Below are 23,932 nucleotides of genomic sequence, written 5' to 3'. Positions count from 1 at the left end.
AACGCCTTACTATACTATGTCGTTTTTTTCGGCTAAAAACGCCTTACTATACATGGTCGTTTTTTTCGGGCTAAAAACGCTTTACTATACTATGTCGGTTTTTTCGGCTAAAAACGCCTTACTATACATGGTCGTTTTTTTCGGGCTAAAAACGCCTTACTATACTATGTCGTTTTTTTCGGCTCAAAAACGCCTTACTATACTATGTGGTTTTTTTCGGCTCAAAAACGCCTTACTATACTATGTGGTTTTTTTCATGCCCAAAACGCCTTACTATAGTATGTCGTTTTTTTCGGCTCAAAAACGCCTTACTATACTATGTGGTTTTTTTCATGCCCAAAACGCCTTACTATAGTATGTCGTTTTTTTCGGCTAAAAACGCCTTACTATACATGGTCGTTTTTTTCGGGCTAAAAACGCCTTACTATACTGTCGTTTTTTTCGGCTAAAAACGCCTTACTATACATGGTCGTTTTTTTCGGGCTAAAAACGCCTTACTATACTATGTGGTTTTTTTCGGCTCAAAAACGCCTTACTATACTATGTCATTTTTTTCATGCCCAAAACGCCTTACTATACTATGTGTTTTTTTTCGGCTCAAAAACGCCTTACTATACTATGTGGTTTTTTTCGGCTCAAAAACGCCTTACTATACTATGTGGTTTTTTTCATGCCCAAAACGCCTTACTATACTATGTCGTTTTTCTCGCTAAAAACGCCTTACTATACATGGTCGTTTTTTTCGGGCTAAAAACGCCTTACTATACTATGTCGTTTTTTTCGGCTCAAAAACGCCTTACTATACTATGTGGTTTTTTTCGGCTCAAAAACGCCTTACTATACTATGTGGTTTTTTTCATGCCCAAAACGCCTTACTATAGTATGTCGTTTTTTTCGGCTCAAAAACGCCTTACTATACTATGTGGTTTTTTTCATGCCCAAAACGCCTTACTATAGTATGTCGTTTTTTTCGGCTAAAAACGCCTTACTATACATGGTCGTTTTTTTCGGGCTAAAAACGCCTTACTATACTGTCGTTTTTTTCGGCTAAAAACGCCTTACTATACATGGTCGTTTTTTTCGGGCTAAAAACGCCTTACTATACTATGTGGTTTTTTTCGGCTCAAAAACGCCTTACTATACTATGTCATTTTTTTCATGCCCAAAACGCCTTACTATACTATGTGTTTTTTTTCGGCTCAAAAACGCCTTACTATACTATGTGGTTTTTTTCGGCTCAAAAACGCCTTACTATACTATGTGGTTTTTTTCATGCCCAAAACGCCTTACTATACTATGTCGTTTTTCTCGCTAAAAACGCCTTACGTTTTTTTCGCCTTTGTAAGTTGTTTTTTAACCCCCAAAAAATGACCATGTAGTCAGACCTTTTTTAACTGAAAAAAAAATACAGCTTCATCTCAAAAGGAGATTCCCACGCACCAGACACCAGACAGGACGTTCTTCGTGTCATGAATCATGTTTATTATTCTGTTTGGAAAACACCAGTTTTCGTGCAGGTCACATTATATTATTTGTTGTTTTTATCTGTCACACACACCTTAAAGGCTGTTGTCTAAACAGGTCCGTGGGGCAAAAAAGGTTGGGGACAACTCAGTTACAATACACTTAACATTTTAAAAGTCATATTTGGATAAGAGCAGAGCTTATAGCCATAATACAATACAAGTGCTGAGTGCGGAAACTAGTGTGAACAGCAAAAACTTAAAAAAGTTGCAAGTCACAAACAGACCTATTCCTCCAACAGAATCAGGAATGCATTGCGTGTGTAAATGTGTGTGTGTGTGTAAAAAGCATGCACGAATTTGAATAGAACACACCGGGGAAACATCCAGGTCACGTATTTACAACAGGAACCACAAGAACACGCTGCTTAAGAGTCACACGGGAACACGCAAAATGGGATTCGGCTGCAGCTCAGGGTTAGGAAAACAAAAACTTTTCAAACCGCTGAATCGCAGCGAGACGATTTTGACGCAGCCAGCGACAAAACACGGGCGAAGCTGACATTTGCATAAGTATGCACAAGCGATGGGGACAATGAGTGTTTCAGTCAAAGTCCCTGTTGACCAGGACCAGCGGAGCCACCAGAGTCCACACGTAGAGAGCGATGCAGATCCAGCTGGAGGAGACCTTGACCCAAACGGAGGGCCACTTGCTCGTCATGGTTTCATAGTTGGAGTCGGGGCTGCAACGGAAAACACAATCAAGAAGTCAATACTGCAGTTTGGCAGGTTTTTTTTCCATTTCCACTTCTTTTTTAAATGACCCCCCCCCCCACACCACCACTATTTTAGTTGATTTCATGAATCCGAATCTGCGTGTGTGAGCGGCTCGCCATTCCTTGCTGCTCACCTGTACCAATTGGTCAGCGTCATCATGATGTAGAGCGAAGCCAGGAAGAGCATGAAATGAAAGAAGGAATAGGAATAGGTGACTCCTTCCTTCTCGTTATCCACGGCGCGGTTGGCCCCGCCGCTCTCCTCGAGACTCTCGGCCCGAGGCCCGTCGTCGATCAGGGCCGACTCGTCACTCGTCAGGGTCAGCTTGTTCACCTGAGCGTTGGACGAGTTACGGATACTGCGGGACGAGAGAGAGCGAGAGACGGTGGCAGTCTGCATGAGAGACGCGGGGGTCGAGGTGGTGGACGGGGGTTGGATGTGGGGGGGGGGGGCAATTTGAAAAGCGCGGCTGCTTCCTGGTTACCTGGAGTATAGGACGCACAGGAGGAACAGGATCAAACCCACAAGGCCCTGGGCGTCCCACCATTGGACCGCATGGTCCTCACGTGCAGGGGTGGTGGAGTTCAGCCCGATGATACCCAGAAGGCTTGGGTTGCACTTCCTGTCTGCGGAAGCACAAGTGGAAATTGGTTCGACCACAAGCGAAAACATCTGAAAGTACAGCTGGAAATCATCGGAAGTACACCGTGTGGATTCAGGATAGAATGAGCCAGATGAGGTGGCTTGGGCATCTGATTCGGATGCCTCCTGAACGGCTCCCTGGTGAGGTGTTCCGGGCATGTCCCACCGGGAGGAGACCCCGAGGAAGACCCAGGACACGCTGGAGAGACTATGTCACCCAGCTGGCCTGGGAACGACTCGGGATCTCCCGGGGAGAGCTGGAAGAAGTAGCTAGGGAGAGGGAAGTCTGGGCTTCCCTGCTAAAGCTGTTGCCCCCGCGACCCGGCCCCCGGATAAGCGGTAGAAGATGGATGGATGGATGGATGGATGTTTTTCTGGTGACGTATTTGGACAGCGGAGCTGGACTCAAAGCTATCGGGTCTTGAAAACGGATGCATTTCAAGGTTCTAAAGGGCTCTCCATTACACGGCAAACAAAATGAATTGGAGGAAGAAGAAATTTCTAAACTTGAAAATGTCAATGGGAGACAGATTTTCCATATAAATGGCCTAATTTGTTCCAATACCCCCCCAAAATACAGACAAAAATGTTTCCTCAAGAATAAAAATGCATCAAAATATGTAACAAATACATGTTACGATGTTGAGCATCATGTAAAAAAAACAAAGAATGAAAAAGCTCTTACCGGGCTCGTTTGTCATTGCGGACCAGGTCAAGTACATGGTGTACAGGGTGACCAGGGAGGACTGCAGTAGGCCGGACCTGGGCTGGGACTCCTTCGGCCACGCGCGCAAAAGAGGCATCGGTCAGAAAAAACTCACTCGATAGCGACACGGCGTCAAAGTGGCGGCTTGGAGATGCCTCACCTGGATCTGAGGCAGGACGGAAATGACGGACGCTCCGAGGCTGAGCAACATGTTGATGCTGATGAAGACCTTGTTCTCGGTGCATCCGTCAGAGTGGGTGTAGTAGACGTAGAACAAGACCACGGCCGCCAGAGACAACACGTAGTTGAGCGCCGTGACCGACAGCAGGGCTGCGAACGTGCCACCGAGTCATCGCGGGCATTCCGATCTGGAAGCGTTTCTGGAGCGCGCCGTTGGCGAGGTCCATACCTGCGTACCAGCAGCGTGAATTGCCCTCCTCCATCTTCTCCACCCAGGACTCGTTCCAGGAATGCGCAAAGTCAATCAGCAAAACCAACTGGATGAGGATGAAGCAGAACGCACCCGCCATTCCGATGTAGAACCACACTGCAAAAGAACAGGATCGCAGAAGCAGATCTTCGGTCAAAAGAAGGTCGGCCAGCCACGTTTGATACCGGCAGACGTAAGAGACGCGCTAAGCTGCGGAAAGGTCATTTCATTACCGGTCGTAAAGGGACCCTCTGCGATGAAAAAAGACCCAACGGTGATGGCGACAGCCGCTGCAAACTTGAAGAACCAAAACCTGCAAAAGAAAGCGAATGAAAAGCTTCCCCCGGACTCGTCTCAAATGTCGCAAATGCCCCACAAGTGTTTTTCCAATTCACTTGAGGCGAAATCCGCTTCATCGTCACAGTCCACCGCAGGACGTACAAACTAGCACATTGACATCTTTCTGGGTCTGGTATTCACCCGTTATGAAGCGCAGCTCGGGGGTCTCTGCTGCTCTTGACTTTGATCATGAGCAGAGAAAAGAGAAGGAAAAAGATGGCCATGCCGAAGCAAACGCGGTACACCGCCTTGTAGCCGACCAGCACGTCGCAGTTCACGTGGCCCTCCACGCCGGGAATGGACGAGCCCATGCCGCCCTCGCAGAATCCCGGAATCTGAAGGAAGACAGAAACGGAGAGAGCCGTCAGCAATTTAGTCCTTGACGAAGTGCACGAGACAAACTCGATGCACACATTTACAATACTGGCATTTTTTTTTGGACAGGTAAACAGGAAGGGTCTCGGCATACATTTTAAACGTAAGCCTCCCAACGCGGCGTTACCTTCTTCAAATGCTCCTCCATGCCCGGCATCAGCATGATGCAGGCGACTCCCACTCCCAGCAGAAGGAAGAAGGCGTAAATGAGGCGCGTCACCGTCGAGTTATTTCCACTGGGGCAGCAGCGACAAAGCAGACAGGGGGCGCTGCCGCACAGACACGGGATCTGCCCAGAAAAAAGGGGAAAATAGGTTAGCCAAACTCATATCCCTGCAAGTAAAGGAGGGGCAGGATTCGGCCCCAATGTCATTGCATATCGGTGCGGAAATCGAATGATTAAAGAATCGTAATACGATCATACCGGACTCTTGTTTACATGGTGGCTGTGTCGCAATGGCTAACCTCCTAGCAGCCTCTTTTGTTGACATCATCGCCAAAGCGTCTTTACCGTTCACGACACAGGACACAATTAACTAAAAATTCGGGGAATAAAGCAACCGGGTTGTCCTGTCCTAACACGAACACTACTCAATGCTCCAGGTTGTCGTTATGACAGAGTTTCTATTATAAAGTAAATCAACGAGACTTGTTTTGGCCTTGAATTCCACGAACGTTGAACATCAGACGATTAAGGTATAACATTAGTCTCAACTATGAGTGACCTTTTCATCCTGTAACATAACATTTACTCCATTGTAGAAGTGTCGATCTGCGTCACCGTAAAATCACCCGGCCTTCAGTTTTGTTATTGCGCAGTCATGCCACCAAACGAGCAGGTGAAAAAAAAACAACAACAAACGCTACTCACGCGCATATTTATATAATGTCCATTTCTTATCGACGACAAACGTGCTACGTACCCAGCTCGCCATGGAGCACAAGCCCAGAACAGCTCCCATGATGATATTTTCTCTTTTCCACTCGGATTCAGAGATGGCCGCGGGTCTCTAAACAGAAAATGGATGTTTCTACTGAACTGTAGGCTGACTACTCTTCTTCTCTGCCCGTGTCTTTTCACAATTGTACACAGAAATGGGCTACTGCCCCCTAGAGGACCGTTTGAGTACTCCACGTCGTCTTTCTCAACTGTATTTATAGAGCACTTTCAAAGTGCCGTGATTTAGATATTATTTGAAAATTAAACTCAGCCGTCGTATACCAATCGCATCGCATGGCTTGGAATAAAAAGACTTCTGTTCTTGATAAACTGGATAAAAGGCAAATATATACATATCCAATGATAATCTTAGAGACATTTTGTGGATTTTTTTTAACGTGACCACGACAACTGTGGGCGGGGGTACAATGGCGGAACTTGGTTGCCAACTTCTACACTTTTTCTGACCTCTCGTGACTATTTTTCAACATAGCGACTGTTATTGGAGAACCCAACAAGGGAAGGGAGAGCTCCTTGCCCCTCCCCGTTTGTCTAACCTGCAAATTAATCGTGCCGCCATTGAAGCTTTATTTAAAGGTTGAATAAACTGCTCGGAATACATTGAGCAATACAGATGCACACAAGTGAAAGCTTCCGTACAAACAAGAGGAAGCAGATTCATAAAAGCAAAACAGCACATCATGTGAACGCGTTAAGGTCAGAGAGTTTTGGTTCACCGGGTGCCAACACCATCTTCCAGGGATCCCCTGTGTTGGTGACAATGAGTGAGTTCAAATCTCCTTCAAGAGAAAATTTGCATTTTTGACATACAGTGGAAATAAAAGTCTACACACCCGTTCAAAACAAGTTTGGGGGTATTAAAAAAAACACACACACACTCCAAAACTCCTTCCATCCAATGTAAACCTGATTAAAAAAAACAACAAAAACCGCAGATCTTTTTCTGGATAAGTAAAAATAGACAACTGTGACAACTTGGTTGCACAAATGTGCACACCCTCCTAAAAATCAAGTTCATCACATTCAAACTCATGGCCAGCGGGAGTCAGCAAAACCCTGCCGTGATTGAGAAATGCATTTGATGAACCTCCAATAGCTTCAAGTGATCCAGTCGGCTTTTGCTGTTATTTCTACAGTTACATCTTGCAGCACGTCATGGTCTCGCGCACAGCTTCCACATCGCATCGATCACATTACTCAAAGTCATTAGAAGCATATGAGTAAATACGAAAATTCCCCAAGCATTGAATGTACCACCAAACGCAGCAAAAGACTGTCACCAACATATACCCAGGTTGTAGGAAGGCTTATTATTTGAACGACATTGCATCACCAAAGTTCAGGAGGCCGTCAGAATAGAGTCGAGTAGTGTCATGGTCAAGACCTGAAGGAATTTAAACCACAGTCACCGGCATATAAATAGGATGATGACAGGCACGACGGCACTGTCGGGGTTGGCAAAGGGAGGCATTCCAAGCTGTAACAAAATACTCGGCGGTTCCGTCATGAAAGGGCTTTGTGGAAAGAAGGTGATGTGGATAACAACAATGGAAAGCTGAAAAGAAAAACACACACAAATCTGTCCATCAACAGTAGTGCGGTTTCGGTCTTGCGAATGTGACAACACACAGCATGAGGGCCTTTGATGTTTGTTTCGTCGTCTGCTGAGTTGACCGAGTCCTTTTTTGGACGCTTGCATCACCTTCACTCAGCATCGCTCCCCCCGGCCCCCCCCGTTTAATTGCTGCAAAATTGGTGAGACAACCTGCAGACTAACCCAGTTGGCGTATGCGACCGTTCAACGAGCCCACTCGCAAGCAAATCCAAACACTGGAAGATCTACAGAAAAGAATGGTGAGACAAACTTACTCTGGTTGTCACAGACTCGATTCAGTACTCAAGAAGAAAAAAAATAATAAAGGATTTGCACGATAAAACTTTGATGAGTGCGGCTGAGCGATCTTAAGAGGAGCCGTGAGTGTCGGGAGGCTTGGAGGGAGTTTCCTCTGATGTTGCGTCACCGGTGATTGTGGCGTCTCCATTTTCTGTCCTGTTGTTCAGCGACATTCTCTCCAGACCCGCTGGAAGGTACAACGCGGTATTACTATTTTATTTTATTTTTTTGTAAATACTGAACAATAGTGCCTTTAGATATGAGTAATGGGACTCATAAGTTTTTCAAGATACAAGCCGTCGTGAGGACATTTTTTTTTTTTAACTTTGACTTGTGAGTTGAAGTTTAGGAAATCCGAGTGCTGTATTGGTTGAGGTAACTTAGAAAAAGCAGCCAAAAAGTGAAAAAGAGGCTGCAATCTATTTTATGGATTGGATTAAATTAAACTTTGTCAAATAAAGTACATTATGCCACTCCCACTTGAAGTTTGCTGGCAAACTACACATACAACAATCGCATTTTGTGTCTTTTAAAAAGCCAACAAACAACTGCGATGATTGCCAACGTACCCTGTAATGACGCGGCTGCCGAGTTGCCACTAGGTGGGGCTGTATTGTTCTCCAGCTCATCCAGGTAGAGTCTGTAGCGATGTCCGTTGTCGTCTTCATACTCCACATTCTCATCGTCGCTGTCCACCTCCGGAGCCACGTACACCACTTCAAACTCGATCTGTCCTGACTGGGATGAGCGACCAACCACACTCAGAGCTTTGAAGGAACAGATGTGTGTGCGCACGCAGTACCTGTTGGGAGAGAATGGTGACGGCCTCCTTGTGTTTGGCATCGCGCAGATTGATGCTGTTGACCGCCAAAATGGCGTCTCCGACGTGTAAGCCTCCGCATCGGTCGGCGGGCTGGCTCGGGTGGATCTCTGAGATGAGAATCGGAACGCCGTGCTCCTTTCCTCCCTGAGAACACGGCGCACGCATAGACACGCTGTCGACGTGAACATAACAATACAAAAAGTCCAACGTTCTGGCTTTGAGCGCTCACCGTGATGGAGATACCCAGACCTTCATGGTCCTCTTTGACTAGCGACACCTTCCTGATAGGACCCACTCCTTGCGTTTTCTTCAGCAAGTCTGGATCCTACCACGATAGCCAAGAAATGAGCTCCGGAAACACGTCTCGGGCTAGACGGTGGCATTTTCACACTCACGTGCCCAACAGGCGAGGGAAGCCGTTTCTTGGGATCATTGCGGCCCTTGCATGCTCTGATGACGGTTTTGTGGCGGTGAAGGTGGATCTCGGCCTCCAGTTGGTTCCACAGCTTGTCGTGTGCCGGCCCTTTCATGTCACGGCCCAGTAATTGGATTTGCTGCACCCTGGGATGAAAACAACCCTTCCGTTTCGTCCAAGTACAGGTTCGCTCGCTCACGTTTGGCGAGACAAGCGCTTAAGATCTTCACCTGCTGCCGTGGGGACCTCGGTTGGCGCGTCAAGGTTTGCGTCTCACAAATGGGTTGATACAGAGAACGCATTTGGCAGTACAAACGTACTTGGCCGAGTACTGAAACGTCTTATCCCGCAATTGAAGGTGACCGTAAAAACCCTTCTGAGAACCGCAATAAGGTAAAGCAAAGTGAGGCGGGTCCGCCCCAACTTCAATGATCAACGTTAGTTAAAACGCCAGACTCGCTGCGGCACACTTGGAAGACACGGCAACACGATTCAAGCCAAATGGCTCACCTGCCAGCGAGTTCCTTATCCAGGTATTTGGCAGCCAGTCGAGCGCCGTACACCTCAGCCTGCAGTACTGCCATGTGCCGACGGAGGGCCTCGTTTTCCTTCTTAAAAAGTCTCACGTCGGCCTCGAGCCTCGCCTCTGCCAATTTCTCCTTTTTACTGTCCTCCAGCGCTTGTTGCTGCAACGCAGGACATCCCGCGTAAGCACCACACACGCGCACGTATTACGTTTCGTGAATGCCTTTTAATGCTTTCTCATGACTGGCGGAATCCATTTGAAACGTTGTGCTTGTGTCAAAGAGGCACGCGTGTGCATTGAAAGCGCAATCTATCTTCCGTGACACCTGTTTGACAAAAGAGCTGCTGGTGCTGCCGCGAGGACTACGAGCACCATCAATACTACGACTACAAAGACACGCACACTAACTTACCATGTGTTCCAATGTTGGGGCAGGCTTTAGCGGAAAAAGAGGCAGAAGAAGAGAAAGAAGTCACAGATTAATAAGTGATTCAAGCATGAAACGGAGTTAATACAACTGGGCAGAGCAGGTACGAATTTGGATCGAATCAGGATTGAAAGAAGGGCTCGGAAGTCATGATGGCGATGCAGAAGACGCAGAAAAGTCAGACAAGTGAAAAGGATGCTAGAAGCCCAATTAAGAGGGAGTCAAGTGCAACAAGATCCCACGGTAGGGAAAGAACCTGTTCACCACCCATCTTTAAAGCTTCACTCCTCATGAGACTGTATTTTTTGTTTGACTGCTTCCGTGCTTTCTATTGTCTTTGTTATTCATTTGTTGTATGAATTATTTTGGCTCCAGGTACAGCGCTATGCATGCGGAGGCGCTCTCGATAGTCAACTTAAAAGTCGGGCAACCCAAAGTTGTCCACCGGCTACGTACGAGTCTGTCTTTGATGGAATCGGAGTCTGGAGCTTGGCCTTCCTTGGCGTGGAGCTGCAACTGGAGAGCGTGAAGCTGCAGTAACTGGTCATGGACTTCTCTCTCCACGACTGCCCGCTCGGCTTTGACCTCACTTAGCTCAGAACGGAGATCTACAAGCTGGGCCTGGAAGGAAGGAGGTGGTGAGGGACAGCTCAAGGAGCACACACACCATTGAAATCGCTGGGTTTTCTTTTAGCAATCAGATTGTACTTTTTTTGTTTTACGATGGACGATATCAGACCATGATTGAAAATTCACTTTTATGGCGTACTTGGAGAAAAAAAAAACGTATGAGGCCGTTTCAACAAAGTCCCGAAAACATTGGCGAGAGCGTGCATAGCGAATCGTCAGCTACTCACCTCGAGTTTGTGGTTAAGTTGGAAAACGGTCTGGGATTTGTGGCACAACTGAGCAAAGCAGGAGCTGAGGCTGGTCATCTTCTGCCGCCCCTCGTACGTAATGTCCACTTGATCGGGGTCTATTTCCCCGAGCAGCAGATCCACGTCCACGAAGGCTTTGTCAAACTCCTTCTCGAGCACTTCGAGCCAGCGAAACATTGACATACTCGAGCCGAGGGCCGAGTTGTGGCCCGCCGGAGAGCATCCAGCAGAGGCGGACATGGCGAACACACAGCAAACGTTGACGCTAGGTCACTAGCCGCACAACGTTAAGCTTGCTTTGAAGATGACAAATCTTTGTGAAAGCCGCCTTGTTTTTGAAGCATTAAATAGTCTTAAAATCACAATGACGCAACGATACGACAATTAAAGACGGCAAATATCTGAGGTTATTTGTTTTCGATGACAGTCACTGCCGACCAGGAAGTCCCTCATCATCAGATCGTTCGTGCCAAGCGACTACTTCGGTCTGGGCCGTCTGGCTGAGCTCAAGGCAAAAGCAACGGATTGTCGAGCGATCACGTACGATCCAAGTCACATAAAAGGATCTGAAAGAGTCTGGCGAGAGGGCAAACCATCAAGTAGATCATCTATGAAGACTATGGATTGTCAACCGTGATTATTTTGGAAATTACCGTAATAGCTCCTCTGCAGTAAGAGAACAACCACAATAATAAATGAAGCGTCACATTTGACTTGTCATTTTCAAACACTAATTCATTGTCATAAAAGAACGGAGGGGTATTTTTGTCACCAAGCTCTAAAATCATCTTATTTTGACCAAAAGGTAAAAATGACAATTCAGAATTGTGTGCCATGCCTATGTTTTGACAGCCCCAGAATAAATATACATATACATATATGTAGAGGAGATATCTCTAAGATATATTGCGAACAGCATAACTGTCCTTGACTGGTCTTTATCATGTCTCTTCAGTATTAGGTGAGTCACTACAACGTCTCCTCTTCATATGCTTTCCATCTTCTGCTTGGTGTTGCTCTGCATGTCCTGGAAGAGGAGGTGTCACTGGGAAGCTCTGCCCAGGCCCCAGAACCTGTCTGACAGTCATGTTGATCCTGGAGCTGTGAATGTACCTGGAGCATACAACCCAGTCCTCCTCGGACACCTGCTCCACAATAGCGCCACCCTGCCAGCTGCATCGTTCGGTGTCGAGAGCCGCCACTTCCTGGTGGGCCGGAACAATGCGAGGCACGGCGTGGTAAAGGAGGCGGCTCAGCCCTGACATGACCATAACATCTCCGCTGTGCATGTACATGGCGGTGGGACTATCCTGTCTGTGAGTGCCACCCAGGAGAAAGATCGCTGACTGGCCAAAACTGATCAAAGAAACACATTATGCACGTGTTTGCAGTTGAATCGGTTTCTTTACTGTACAGGCACAACAACAAACAAAATGCTACATGCTTTCATTGAACTCTACTGACATACCTGAAAGACAGCAGTGGGCGGCTGTGATCCAATTCGGATTCATCCACGTGGATTCCTAAAGACGAATCCGACCTGTAGTAGTTGAGGATTCCAGCCTCGGCATTGAAGCCTGTAAAGCCGCAGGCAGTTGCTATTTGGTGAGACAGGAGGTGGAGCTCAGTTGGGAATGGAGTGCAGTGATCTGCAGAGTAAGTCTACAAAAAAGAATGAAACATGACGTTGGCTTCAGTTGAATATGCACAAGAAATTGGAAGAAAAATAAAGTGCTTCCTTTATGGATGTCATGAACAAAAGATTTCACCAGAACAAATTGGATTACCTTGCTATTCCAGTTGTAATGATAACCCAAGGTGACCCAGCGCAGCCTCTCCAGAAGAGTTCTGGGCTCCCTCTTTCCAACAGAAGGGCAACTGGCGGAACGTTTGAGCACAGTCCTCACTTTATAAACAAGCCGAGATGCATTGAAAAAAAATTTAAGGTTTGCAAAAACTACATAAATAATTTTTTTTTTTACCTAACTTGAAAGAAATGCATAACTAATTTCTGTATCTTAAATTTGTCGTTATTTGGGTCTTAAGTAGGAGCACATAAAACATCAAATCTCAGCTGAAAGGTTCTTGTCTTTTAAGACAAGTTCTATTTGCTGACATGTCTGGTTTTAGTATTGGGATGCAGAAATACAGTCTGGTACACTTGCCTCACCTGAGGTTGGATACACTCTTGGCCCAGATGTCCTGGGTGTCAGTGGGAGACATGTGCATGTCTAGGTTGCAGATATTTGGCTTCTGAGGGTAAGTCTTCAAACACTGTCGAACCCAGAAGGGCTGGGAGCCGCGAAGGAATGGATTGGTGATAAAGATGAACCCTAAAAAACACAATACCAAATAAAGTCAAAAGAAAGGCCCTTTAAGTTAAAAGCATACTACGGTTTTAGTTGTCCATTCAATATCGTCATGGTCTTAACATTGTAGATTAATTTACCCGGATAGCCTTGCAAGGTGAAGGCTCTCCAGTCTTTGACATGATGTAATCCAACGTTGGCAGCGTCACCGTCACTAACGGCAGCTGGATCTAGTTTCACTGGACGTATCTGCCACATATACACACAGAATTCAGTCTAATTTTCAACGTTTTCCAACACATTTTTTTGTATGCGAAGAATATAACAAGTACTCGTCACAGTTCAATTTACAGGAGACAGGTTGCTGCCAAGCAAATGTCCAGAATTACTTTCACCTTATTACGACGATGGTTTAAAATAATGTCCGAAAAAGAACATTTAGATGAATACATAACTATTTTGAGTAGTAAGTCATTAAAGTAAACCATTGTTTTACATGCGCACGGGAGTGTGTGTGTTTTTCTTGATGTATTTATATTCGCGTCACCTTGTCATTCGTCACACATTTGGAAAAATCAATAACATCGCTGAAATCCGGTGGAGGGTTTCTGCGCTTATACAACTTAAACATTTGTCGAAAAGCATCCTCTCCAGTTTCCACGACGGACGCCGCCATCTTCGCCATGTTTTACTTCTACGGCTCGTGTCGGTGTTGCGACTGCCACCAACTGGTAGGAGGGAGTTGCTGTGAGTCAGGACTCACACGCATCTGTGACAGTTTATTACCAGTCGAGAACAACGATAAAATAGTAAATAGTCTTGATGCTTGAGTTAATTAAATAGGTACAGTTGTAAAAAACGAAAATAAAATCTAGGCAAAATAGGAACCGGAAGTTTCACATTGCTTCCGAGGTCAAAGTTTCAATTCAGGTCGGAACATGGCGACGTCGTCGAGAAAAGTGTTTGAGGTGTTTGTGTCAAAAGTTCCATGGACAGTTGCTGGCAGTGAGTTGTTTTTAATTTTCATTTTAAATACAGCGTTCATTTTATGTGCCAGTTACAAGCGTATGTCCGTTCACCGAATGTTTCACGCGTTTACGCCCTTTGTCTATTAAGCAGTCACCTCTACTAGCTACCATTGCTCATCGTTCTGTACTGGATGCGTTGACTTGTCTTTCAGAGGAGATGAGGGAGTACTTTGGACAATTTGGACAAGTTAAAAGGTGTCTTATACCATTTGTAAGTAACCCCATAGACGAGTCAACCGTGGAACATCTCTTCTTCGGCCGATCTTATTCATTTCTTTGTTCGACATGATCTCCTGCTTCGTAACAGGATAAAGAAACTGGCTTCCACAGAGGATTCTGTTGGGTGGGTTTCACGGAGGAGGAGGGACTGAACAATGCACTGCAAAAAGAGCAACACTTACTGGAGGGAGTTAAGGTTAGTCCTGATGGCTTGGATCTACATTGTCTGCCGTTTATGCCGACGAATATAAAGATATCTTTTAATCAAGAGGATCTGTATAGTTTGCATCCCAATATGAAACCCAAATGGTTTTAATATTCATAATATCCGAGCTTGAACAAAATCCAGAATGCTCCAAAATCTGCACATTTGATTTCACAAACGGCAGAAAACAGACTGTTTATTATCGAAAGGGTCCATATGACTTCAAACTTATGTATAAAAAATGTTGTCTTCAAAAGATATTTTAAAGGTGTCATGGACTTTTATGTTTTCAGCTTCAGGTTCAGAAGAACCAGCGGCCATTTTCTGGACGGAAATCAAACAAAAATGAAAATGAGTGAAGCACCTTTCGTGTCCCCGTCCGTGATCGTCTGGAAAAGTTGTTTTGTGTGTGTGTTTTACTGATTCTTTGTGGGCCTGAGTATCTCTGAATAGTTTTTAGTTCTTTCTGTCATGTCAATACAATTTACTGCATGTTTCCAATGTATGTCAATTTAAAAAAGTAATTCAAGCCCAGTTTGGTGACTGTCATTTTATGTTCATTCCTTATGTTCAAATGATTTTTTTAAAATGCTTATGCCTAGTGGAGGGTGGGAAAATACTGTGAAGTGCGTCACGAAGAAGTCACCATTGAAAAGCAAATGCAAGCTTAAGGGTGTTCATCATGAATATCAGAACTAAAAGGAAGAAAGTAAAGCCAAATTCTGTCTTTTTTTTTTTATTTGGGCTGAAACATGTATACAGAATTTAACCAGTTTACTGGGTTGCGGAGGTACTTGTATTTTTTTTTAACTTCCAAACATAAATGCATTTGTTTTAAATACGCGTATAAAATGTGGCGGATCTATCTGTAAACAAAATTACAATCGCCCATATCACATTACAAAAACAACCCAAAAAACATTGAATAGCGCTAAAGAAAAATGACTCACGTTTTGTCTCCTCCATGAAGAATAAAATATTTACAAGTCCTTCGAGTTCAAACATTGCTACTTCTGTCATGATCAAATGCTGCAAATACCGAGTGTGCAAACACGGGCGATGCAATCCATGCCGACAAGTGATCACAGTATAAAGGTGTCATGAATGACATGGCGTTAAAGCTGAAATAGCAGAAACAGATGTTGAGCGGTTATCTTCCAAAGCACTAAGCTGATAGCCACAAAAAGAGAAAAAAGTGACGGAATATATTAAATTAAGTCAGCATGATAATCATCTTTTTGGTTGTCCCCCTGCACTTCAACAACACTGAGCAAATCAACACGAGGTTTTATAGCCTATTAAATCCACTGTGGAATCCATTTTGTAATTAAAAACACAACTCTCAAGGCAAACACGTCTATACAAAATTCGAGACGGTACAGGAAAGCTACTTGTGGGTCCTGAGAAAAATACAAATTGATCTTCCTTAATACATCCTATTTCGATCCCTTCCGTCGAAGAGAATTCGTGACAAAAAACACACCAAAAAAAATCTCAATTGGAGCTAAAAATCTAACAACATGAGTGGTTTTGTCTTACCTCAAGTATAAAAACAAATGTGTATATATACAAAAATATACATCCTACCAAGACTTTCTTTGCAGAGGCATCATTTTTGCATCACATTGCAAAAGATGACATTTTCTTCCTCATTCTTTTGCAAATAGTTGAGGTCAATAAAAGTCCGTGTTGTAAAAGCTTTCTTGAAACGGACTGAACGGAGGGGGAAAAAAAGTTTCAATCTTTTCTTTTGAAATGCTAACTCGGGTCATGACCCCAAAAAACAAAGTCACCCGTGTAATACTGGCTCAAAAAGCATCCGGCATCAGTCCACTCAGTAGACACGGGGGATTATCCGGTAGCGGACCGTTCGGCAGTATTCGTCCCAGGCAGAGCCGTACTTCCTCCTACAATCGCTCATGTCCCGAGAGTTTCGGTGCACCAGCAGGATGATGAAGTAGATCATGTAGTACCATGGCAGCAAGTGACTAAAGCCTACACAACAAAATGTCATCTTACAATCACTGAGTGTGGTCTCGGCATTATAGATTTGAAAAGTCGGATATTTTAACAAGGGGGTATCCAGAGCATATCGATTGTATAGTCCCCGGTAACAGTTGCTGGCGAATGAAACATGACTTTTATTTATTTATTTTGATTACAGAATAGGATCGATAGTCATGATGATGATAATTATACATCCTTACTTGTAATTGGAGCTGGAATTCAGGAATTTGTTTTGTCAAAAGTTTGGTTTTGCGAGCTTGCTACTCTGGTGCTTTGACTAGTATTGTTAATTCACTTTGACAATCAAGAAAAACGCACAAAAATATAAGGGAAGAAATATATATATATATAGTTTTGGGGCAGGAAATAAACAAATACAATTTGGAAATCAGCAGCATCTGTGAAAAGTGACTTACCGCAGGGTATTGACCAGGCCAGAGCCATGATGAGGTCTCCTAAGTAGTTAGGGTGACGGACGACACCCCACCAACCAGACACTAGCAGACTCTTTCCTGTTGCTGTGGGAATAGTCCTCAGATCTGTTTTTTAAAAAAAAAAAGGAAAATAGCACATCGTAATAACAATGAATGTTAGAAGATCCAACACTTACATGACAGTTTGGGGTCTGATGGGTTTCTCCTGAAGGCATTTTTCTCAGAGTTGGACGTTCTGAAGATGTAGAAGCCGATCACTGAACGGGAGACGGGCAATGGAGGAAATGCGATTACTGGGATGCGTGCAACACCAAACTGACGAACTTAGCGAGTTGCGCTCTCTTCTCACATTTGAGCAAGACGATGGCAGCGACGGCCGCGAGGCTCAGCTCATTTGGGTGGCTAACCAAATAATAGGCCTGCAGGGTATAGGTAAAAGGCACCCACACCAGGTCTCCAAAGGCCAACATGAAGCCAAAGCCATCATGCATCAAGTCCATGGTGGTCAAGATGGCTTCCTGAAATAAAATATGCATTCAGCTAACGTGATCAATGTCCGAACATGATGAGGTCTTTTCGGTTTCTAAAAGGTATAGGAAAATCAAATCATTGAGGTTCCGCCAACAAGTTTTCTGTGTACCTCATTCCAGAGGCCGTCGACTACATAGAGCAGCTGGAAGGCATTCACGAGAATCATGGCATAGGACGGCGTGTCCAAACCTTGCTGCTCCATCTCTGCCAGCGCAAACGCAAAGTTGATCAAGCACTGAAAAACAGATTGTCAGGGATGGACTCAATCGTGCTATCATCGTCACCGTAATCCAAAGACGATGAACGTTAGACCCGAAAATCCAGTTCATTAAAATCTGCCTTCAAACATCCAAATAATTCCACATCAATTCAGCATACGGCATTTTGTATGGAGCGGTGGATGTGTTAAAAGTGCTCCATGAATACACTTCAGAGTTGAATTTAAAGTAGCGCCAACGGAAACAATGACAAAATAATGAAAAGTATACTACATGCAAATTTCACATGAGACTATTTCATTTGTTGCACGTGCACCAAACCTACTGAATTGGCTTGGGCTTGCCTTTCATGTCCACTCACCCAGCCGATTAGTCCCGGACGCATCTCACAGAAGAATTTCAAATCAAAACTTTTAATGCGGGGATTGAGCTCATGTCCCTTGAAGAAGTCATACGCCACGTTGCCTGGAAATAGATGAAGAAAATGAATTCGTAAGGCCGACGGGGCGTAACGACATGTACGTTTTTCTTCATCTCGGCGTTACCGGAGCTTCCCCCAAGCGCATGCTGGTCCGGCGGAGCGTAGCGGGAACGTATGTACAGGTAGACACTGAGCAGAACAGAGGTGAGGAAGGAAGCTACGGCAAGTTGTAAGAAGTGGCTGTGGATGTACGTGAGGTCAATCCCCTGGTGGACGGCTGCGGCTACAACCGCGGCACTCATCGCAATGGCAAAGAAACCTGATCAAAAGAAAGCGGCCATTAGGGATGACGCAGGACCTTACCATGCACTCCTTTCGCCACAAATACTTTGAGATGGCACGCTAGCTTGCATTAGGCTAAATCAGTGCTCCTCAACTGAAAAGGCCACTTTGTCCACTTTTTTGAGAGTTCAAAGCTACCACAAGACCCCCAACCCCCGAAGCTTACCATTGGTTCTGTACGTCAGCCTCTCCCCGGACCTCAGTGGCATGCCCTCGCTCAGCTGCAAAGAGGGGGAAGAATTAATAGCTTCGCTCACGGCCGAAGCGAGAATCATTTAAGGCGCACAACATACAACGGCTTAATGGACAGATTTGGTGATTGTATGTAGTTCACAACTGTTTCCTAACCTTTCCCACAGGCAGGATGTAGAGGAGGACCTGAAATAAGATCCACAGGATGACCAAGCCCAGGGCCCGAGCGTCCCAAAAAGTCTCCAGGGGCGGTAAAGGGGGTGGGAAGTTGACTAAGCTGGGGTCCGGCAAGTTGACTTGAAGAATCACAAAAAGAACCCAGGATGGCAGGAAGAGCAACCAGAAGTACGCCCCTGAAAGATGAGAGGAGCAAACACGTTCAGAAAAGCTCAAAGTTGGATGTGATGTCGGCATGTCTACAAATGCCAATTGTGAACAAGGATTTGGAAATCATTTTTCAAATTCCATTTGATGCAACATGCTCTTATTGAAACGGATCAAGTTGTGTTGATTTACACATTTATTTCAGTGAGTCTTTTGGGTACTCTTGGTACTTGTGCTGCACTTGAAGAATCACTGGTTTAAAGGACATTGAGGTCCAGCATGGACGAGAGTGGAGGCTACAATTTGCGGAAACCCCATGACCACAATACAACTAGAAATTGTAACTTAACCTGACGAAAGCAGTAGCTGCCTCGTTCCGTTTGTTTTTGTGAGTATATTAAAAAAATAAGCAAAATGTAAACAAAAACCTCAGCTGCATCCAAGGAACCTACCAAGCTTGCCCCCAAAGTCAAGCGGGGTGGAAACCGTTGCAGCAGAACTCGTGACCTCGTTGGTATCCTCCAGGCGGTGTGGTTTGGTCTCGCCATCGTGCTTCCTGCGGCGCAGATTATAGCGACTCTGGTTCTTCTCCGTCTCCATCTTTGCCTCAGACTTGTCAAGACAAAAGCCAGGTTTTATTTTATCAGGAATAATTGGAACGTTGCTTTACTTTCAAATAGAATACTTTCTTGGAAGAGGATATATGCTGCAAAGAGGAGAAACTTCTCGCTCTAACCCAAGTGCATCGTAAAAATGTGAATATTTATATTAGGTATTGAACCTAATGCCCAGGTTGAACCTAATTCACGGCTCACAGAGCATCAGGTAAGAGAACGGCAACCAAACGCAACAAAGCACAACATGATCATCATCATTAAAGTGTCAAAAACACTGCTTCCGTGATCAAATTCAACTCACCTCATTGACTTTGTTTGCAGTGTTATTTTCTTCTTTGTTTTCGTGCTTACTGTTGCGATTGCTCTCGGCAGCCATTATGGGCTGCTGCTGTCAAACAACGGATGAAGCGTATTGGGAGATGGACAGGCACCCAAAAAAAAACAACCAAAAAAAAAAAAATACAGACAAATGGACAAAAAAGACAAATGTGGACGAATGGAAGCGTGACTCCTTTGGTCAAAGGATATTCCTTAGGCAGGTAGGCCTCTTACCAGAGGACTGAGTCGGACTTCAACCATTTCCTGCAACTTTGCATCCTCGTGTGACGATGGCACGCTCTCCGTTACTGCTGCAGCGGCGGCCGCCGCCGCCACGCGTGAGGTAGAACGGTGCACGGATCTCCCAGGGGACCGGGAGCGGCTGCGACGGCGGCCCGGTGATCGGGAACGAGAGCGAGAGTGGGACCGCGGCTGGAAATTATAAGAATTCTGGAAGCGATAGTTGAAAATGTGTTGAAATGAAGTAACGATTTTTTTTTGTTGTTGTTGATGAAACAAATGAAACGAGAAACACACACAAATGCAAAAACACAAGCAAGCACTGTACGTACAAACTGAATTAAATGCGTGGTAACTGGTCCATTCAACTGACCCAAGCACCAGATGTCACTCACTGGGCCACACCCCTTAAAGGCATCCATTTTGACAGTAGCTGTTGTGAAGAGAGTCTATTTTATTCTGTTTAAATATTATGTTACAGGACAGTGCGATTTTTCTTCATTAAAAACACTTGGGCCTCTATATGTGTGTCGATATTTTAAATCCACTGTAAGCGCTACTGCTACCTTGATGTCCTGCTCCTTCAGCTCAAGCTCAGTTCCATCCTTGTAGATGACCGTGTAGAGTTGACTTTTGGCTTCGAAACCCAAAACCTTCACTTCGTAGTACAGGTTGCTGCCAGGCCAGCGGCCCATCACCATGTCCCCTTTGTGGTACTTCACGCTCGGCATTGTCTTCTACTCCAAGAAGAAATATAAAAGACAAAGGATGGGAGAATACCAGAAGAGTAAGAAAGGGGGCAATGCTTGAAAAATAAAAATACAAATGCGGGAAGCAGTCATTTGTATTTCAAGCAAGCGCAAAGTAAAAGTCATGGTCTTCATAGAACCAGAAGCACAACAATGTACGTAGCGGGTCAATCGGTAACATTTCTCATTGACGGAAAGGAATCCCGCGCTATACATTTGGTTCGTCAGCAGGGTGCCAGCGGCAATTACCTCCCCACGGTTCGTTGTAACGAAGGCATTTTCACTATTTTGTGGGAAATATCTGGTCGCTATAATGAAGTTTGCATGATGACGGTGTTCGTTGTAAGCAAAAGGAAAATGAATGACAGTGAAATGTGAACGTTATAGGATTGGTCGAGTTGTAAACGGGGTACTTTGAAACGAGACAGTATCTATTGGTGGTTTACGGTATTGTCAGACCAATTCTTCAACAGTGGGGTGTTTGTTTTTCCATCAGATTGTGTGACAAAATTCCTCGGATTATTAGACCTCGTATACCAAACTGTAAACAAGGGAACTGCACCTGCTCAGCGTATCGCCGGGACTCCTAATCTCCAACGGCAACCAATTTAGAATGGTAGAATCCCGCTGTAGTACATGCCATGGGTTACAATAAGGTTGGCCCAGCAAGGTCAGCATTATCCATCATCAGTGACCAGAGAGGCTCAGTGTGTCGAAAAACAACACCACGGCTGAACTGCTGACAGGTCAGTCCGTGCTCGGTTTAACGAGAGCCATGCGTCATTTGAGGAAGGACCACCATCCACTTTGTCAAACAAACACTTTCACTGCCACTGTCCATTATGCCAGCGAGTGTGAAGACAATAGAGTTTTAGCTCGGGCCACCAAATGTGTTTCACAAATGACTCTTTTCCTAATGAATCATCGCTAATGAAAAGTTTGACTTGAAACGTATGACTTTTGTTTCAAATATTTTCAGAGGAAAACAAACAATGTGTTTTATCGTTTAAAGTAACCCATGTAGAGGTCAAAGCAATAAGGATGAAAAATCTTCCCCAAAAGGTTTCACCAAATAATGAAAGCTAAAATCAAATGGGTCGCAGTTATAAACCACTTTCACCACCAAAAAGCAAAGCTGACTTCTTACTCACTGGCAAGTTGGCGCACCGGGATGACTGCAGTCAGGCAGGCAAAAACAAATTAATTTAATTAAAAAACTTAAAATTCAGAGAATGACAGGACATGCGCAAAATTAGTTCCTGCGACGTGGCCTGGTGCATATGGGAAGTTAGTTTCCCATCAAATGGCTCAGAGGCCAGCGTGTGCGTGTGTGTTAGTAGGGGTTCTGGGGGGGTGCAACATGTGAATCAGACTGGAAAAAAGTCTCACCACAGATCTGACCATAGCACCCGTACCAAGAACAACTCCTTTTGTCTTTTAAGTGCTTGAGCTCTTTTTGTAATATCTATTTGATTCCCCCGTGTGAGAATAAGCGAATTAGAAAATGGATGGGCATCTATTTGATTTGCTAATATATATCATTACCGTGTTAAATGATTCGTTTAATCATGACTTCATTTTGGGAAATGTAACTTTTACCAACCGTCAAACATCTTGTATGTAATGAATCCCATCACATCTAACAAAATAATCACTATGGGATACTCATGTTTTATTTCTGTAGAGATGAGGTGATAATTTGGTGACTATTTGTTATAGATAGATATACATACATATGTGTGTTTATATAGATATATATATATACGTATATGTTGTGTATACACGCACACATAAGTCTCTATATATTCCTCCTGAAGGTCAAAAAGACAAAATGAGTAAAAACATGACAAGTCTTACAGGGGATAAAATTCCAAAGAGTTGTAATAAATGGTAAAAAATGTACGTGACATAAATAATGGGGCGTGTGAAAGTTTAATTCGTGATAAGTACACACACACACACACGCGCGCGATAACTGCTTCTTTTACGTTAGGTTGAACGTCGTCCCGCTCCACTGACAGAAGGGAGGGAAAACGTCATGGATTCAAATTGTGTTGACGAAACGCACACCCTCGCACACGAAACATTCGGCCAAGAACCCACCGCAGTGGGGAACAAAAATACACCTCACAGCGCGTGGAGCAAAACAAAACAAATACGACATGTAGTCATCTGAATTAGCACGTCTTACTTCTCGTAAATTCATAGTCGGTATCTAATTCCTGAACTTCAACCATGAACGTTACCCCTAGTCGTTTGTGACGTTAAAAAGTTGCAACAACGCAACGATAATCGTGAACAGAACCTAATAGCGCCATGAAATATATCAAACAGAAGTGTGAATTTGGGGTAGATATATATAAACATATACCGTAAGCTATGATTGTGTTCCCCGCATCGGTGAAACAAGTAGGGCTAAGTCAGGAATTAGTCGGAGTCACGATATCTCAGATCTAGCCTTAGTTCCGAGCTAGCTACAGCTAATGCCAATCAAGTCCCTGAGAAGAGAAACGGGAAGCAAAACGCGTGCGAGAGAGGGATGTACTTACCACTCGCTTCGATGAATCCTAATAAGGAAAAATATTTTTAAAAACTTCCCGCAACAAAATTACGACCTAAAAAAAAATCAATCTTAATATTTGAAATTGCAAGTCCACGAACGTCTGACGTAGGCGTGTATCTCCCTCCCTCTCGACAAAAGCCACTGGTGACCGGGGAAGCGCGAAGGCGGCTGATTGGCCAGCTCCGCAACATTTCAAACTGTTCTGCGTGATCTCATTGGTTGTCACGAGATTTTTAACTGCGTCCCAACGAACTGCAAATGCACAGCCAGGCCTCGGTATGTCACGCCCTCAAGCAGAAACGCATTTTACAACCAATAAACTGCATAAAGCTTCCTTTCATACTTGCAGTTACTTTAATCACTGCAGAAGGTAGAAGGCAACAATATGCAATTTCACCTTTTAATCCCGTATCATTTTAAAATCCACAATTTGCGTTACAATGTTGACATTGAGTAATTTTGTCTGTCTCACGTAGTTCTGTCGATCAAGCTGTGATACATGACGACCGACCGCAATTGGCCCCCGGGCTACAGCTTGGACAAGAGTTGTTCAAGCGTT

General features: G+C 44.6%; 5 protein-coding genes across 8 annotated transcripts; 1 reads left to right on the top strand and 4 right to left on the bottom strand.

The window, feature by feature from the left end:
- Positions 1-1,458: 1,458 nt before the first annotated feature.
- Positions 1,459-5,825, bottom strand: serinc1 (serine incorporator 1). The gene is made up of 10 exons (XM_052053247.1): positions 5,656-5,825; positions 4,860-5,021; positions 4,499-4,692; positions 4,252-4,331; positions 3,998-4,135; positions 3,749-3,918; positions 3,568-3,658; positions 2,725-2,866; positions 2,374-2,598; positions 1,459-2,206 (listed from the first exon to the last, which is right to left on the bottom strand). Exons 1-10 carry the CDS (start codon positions 5,692-5,694, stop codon positions 2,068-2,070), a joined length of 1,380 nt encoding a protein of 459 aa, XP_051909207.1. The 5' UTR covers positions 5,695-5,825; the 3' UTR covers positions 1,459-2,067.
- A 415-nt stretch (positions 5,826-6,240) lies between these two features.
- On the bottom strand, positions 6,241-11,277 carry gopc (golgi-associated PDZ and coiled-coil motif containing). 3 transcript variants are annotated; one of them, XR_007960137.1, is made up of 10 exons: positions 10,636-11,277; positions 10,235-10,399; positions 9,764-9,787; positions 9,336-9,511; positions 8,806-8,971; positions 8,640-8,735; positions 8,390-8,554; positions 8,157-8,325; positions 7,471-7,774; positions 6,241-7,248 (listed from the first exon to the last, which is right to left on the bottom strand). XR_007960137.1 is itself a non-coding variant. In XM_052053248.1 (9 exons), exons 1-9 carry the CDS (start codon positions 10,894-10,896, stop codon positions 7,656-7,658), a joined length of 1,341 nt encoding a protein of 446 aa, XP_051909208.1. In that variant the 5' UTR covers positions 10,897-11,277; the 3' UTR covers positions 6,241-7,655. The 3 variants fall into 3 exon arrangements, 2 of the variants coding, with proteins under 2 accessions (XP_051909208.1, XP_051909209.1); XM_052053248.1 differs by having other exon boundaries at positions 6,241-7,774; XM_052053249.1 differs by lacking the exon at positions 9,764-9,787 and having other exon boundaries at positions 6,241-7,774; positions 10,636-11,275.
- A 149-nt stretch (positions 11,278-11,426) lies between these two features.
- alkbh1 (alkB homolog 1, histone H2A dioxygenase) lies at positions 11,427-13,681 on the bottom strand. The gene is made up of 6 exons (XM_052053250.1): positions 13,513-13,681; positions 13,106-13,214; positions 12,827-12,989; positions 12,444-12,534; positions 12,125-12,318; positions 11,427-12,012 (listed from the first exon to the last, which is right to left on the bottom strand). Exons 1-6 carry the CDS (start codon positions 13,648-13,650, stop codon positions 11,598-11,600), a joined length of 1,110 nt encoding a protein of 369 aa, XP_051909210.1. The 5' UTR covers positions 13,651-13,681; the 3' UTR covers positions 11,427-11,597.
- Positions 13,682-13,815: 134 nt separating this feature from the next.
- slirp (SRA stem-loop interacting RNA binding protein) lies at positions 13,816-14,951 on the top strand. Its single transcript, XM_052053253.1, has 4 exons — positions 13,816-13,970; positions 14,146-14,204; positions 14,301-14,408; positions 14,711-14,951. Exons 1-4 carry the CDS (start codon positions 13,904-13,906, stop codon positions 14,774-14,776), a joined length of 300 nt encoding a protein of 99 aa, XP_051909213.1. The 5' UTR covers positions 13,816-13,903; the 3' UTR covers positions 14,777-14,951.
- A 287-nt stretch (positions 14,952-15,238) lies between these two features.
- On the bottom strand, positions 15,239-23,517 carry lbr (lamin B receptor). Of its 2 annotated transcripts, none has more exons than XM_052053243.1 (14): positions 23,360-23,517; positions 20,628-20,798; positions 20,056-20,271; positions 19,805-19,891; positions 19,339-19,498; positions 18,719-18,915; positions 18,537-18,591; positions 18,153-18,347; positions 17,969-18,072; positions 17,499-17,624; positions 17,208-17,376; positions 17,035-17,115; positions 16,841-16,963; positions 15,239-16,412 (listed from the first exon to the last, which is right to left on the bottom strand). In XM_052053243.1, exons 2-14 carry the CDS (start codon positions 20,790-20,792, stop codon positions 16,252-16,254), a joined length of 1,839 nt encoding a protein of 612 aa, XP_051909203.1. In that variant the 5' UTR covers positions 20,793-20,798; positions 23,360-23,517; the 3' UTR covers positions 15,239-16,251. The 2 variants fall into 2 exon arrangements, with proteins under 2 accessions (XP_051909203.1, XP_051909204.1); XM_052053244.1 differs by having other exon boundaries at positions 19,805-19,888.
- Positions 23,518-23,932: the final 415 nt, after the last annotated feature.

Source organism: Hippocampus zosterae, chromosome 19 (genome assembly GCF_025434085.1).
Source record: "Hippocampus zosterae strain Florida chromosome 19, ASM2543408v3, whole genome shotgun sequence".
NCBI lineage: Eukaryota > Metazoa > Chordata > Actinopteri > Syngnathiformes > Syngnathidae > Hippocampus > Hippocampus zosterae.
This window is presented reverse-complemented; position numbering and strand designations above follow the sequence as displayed.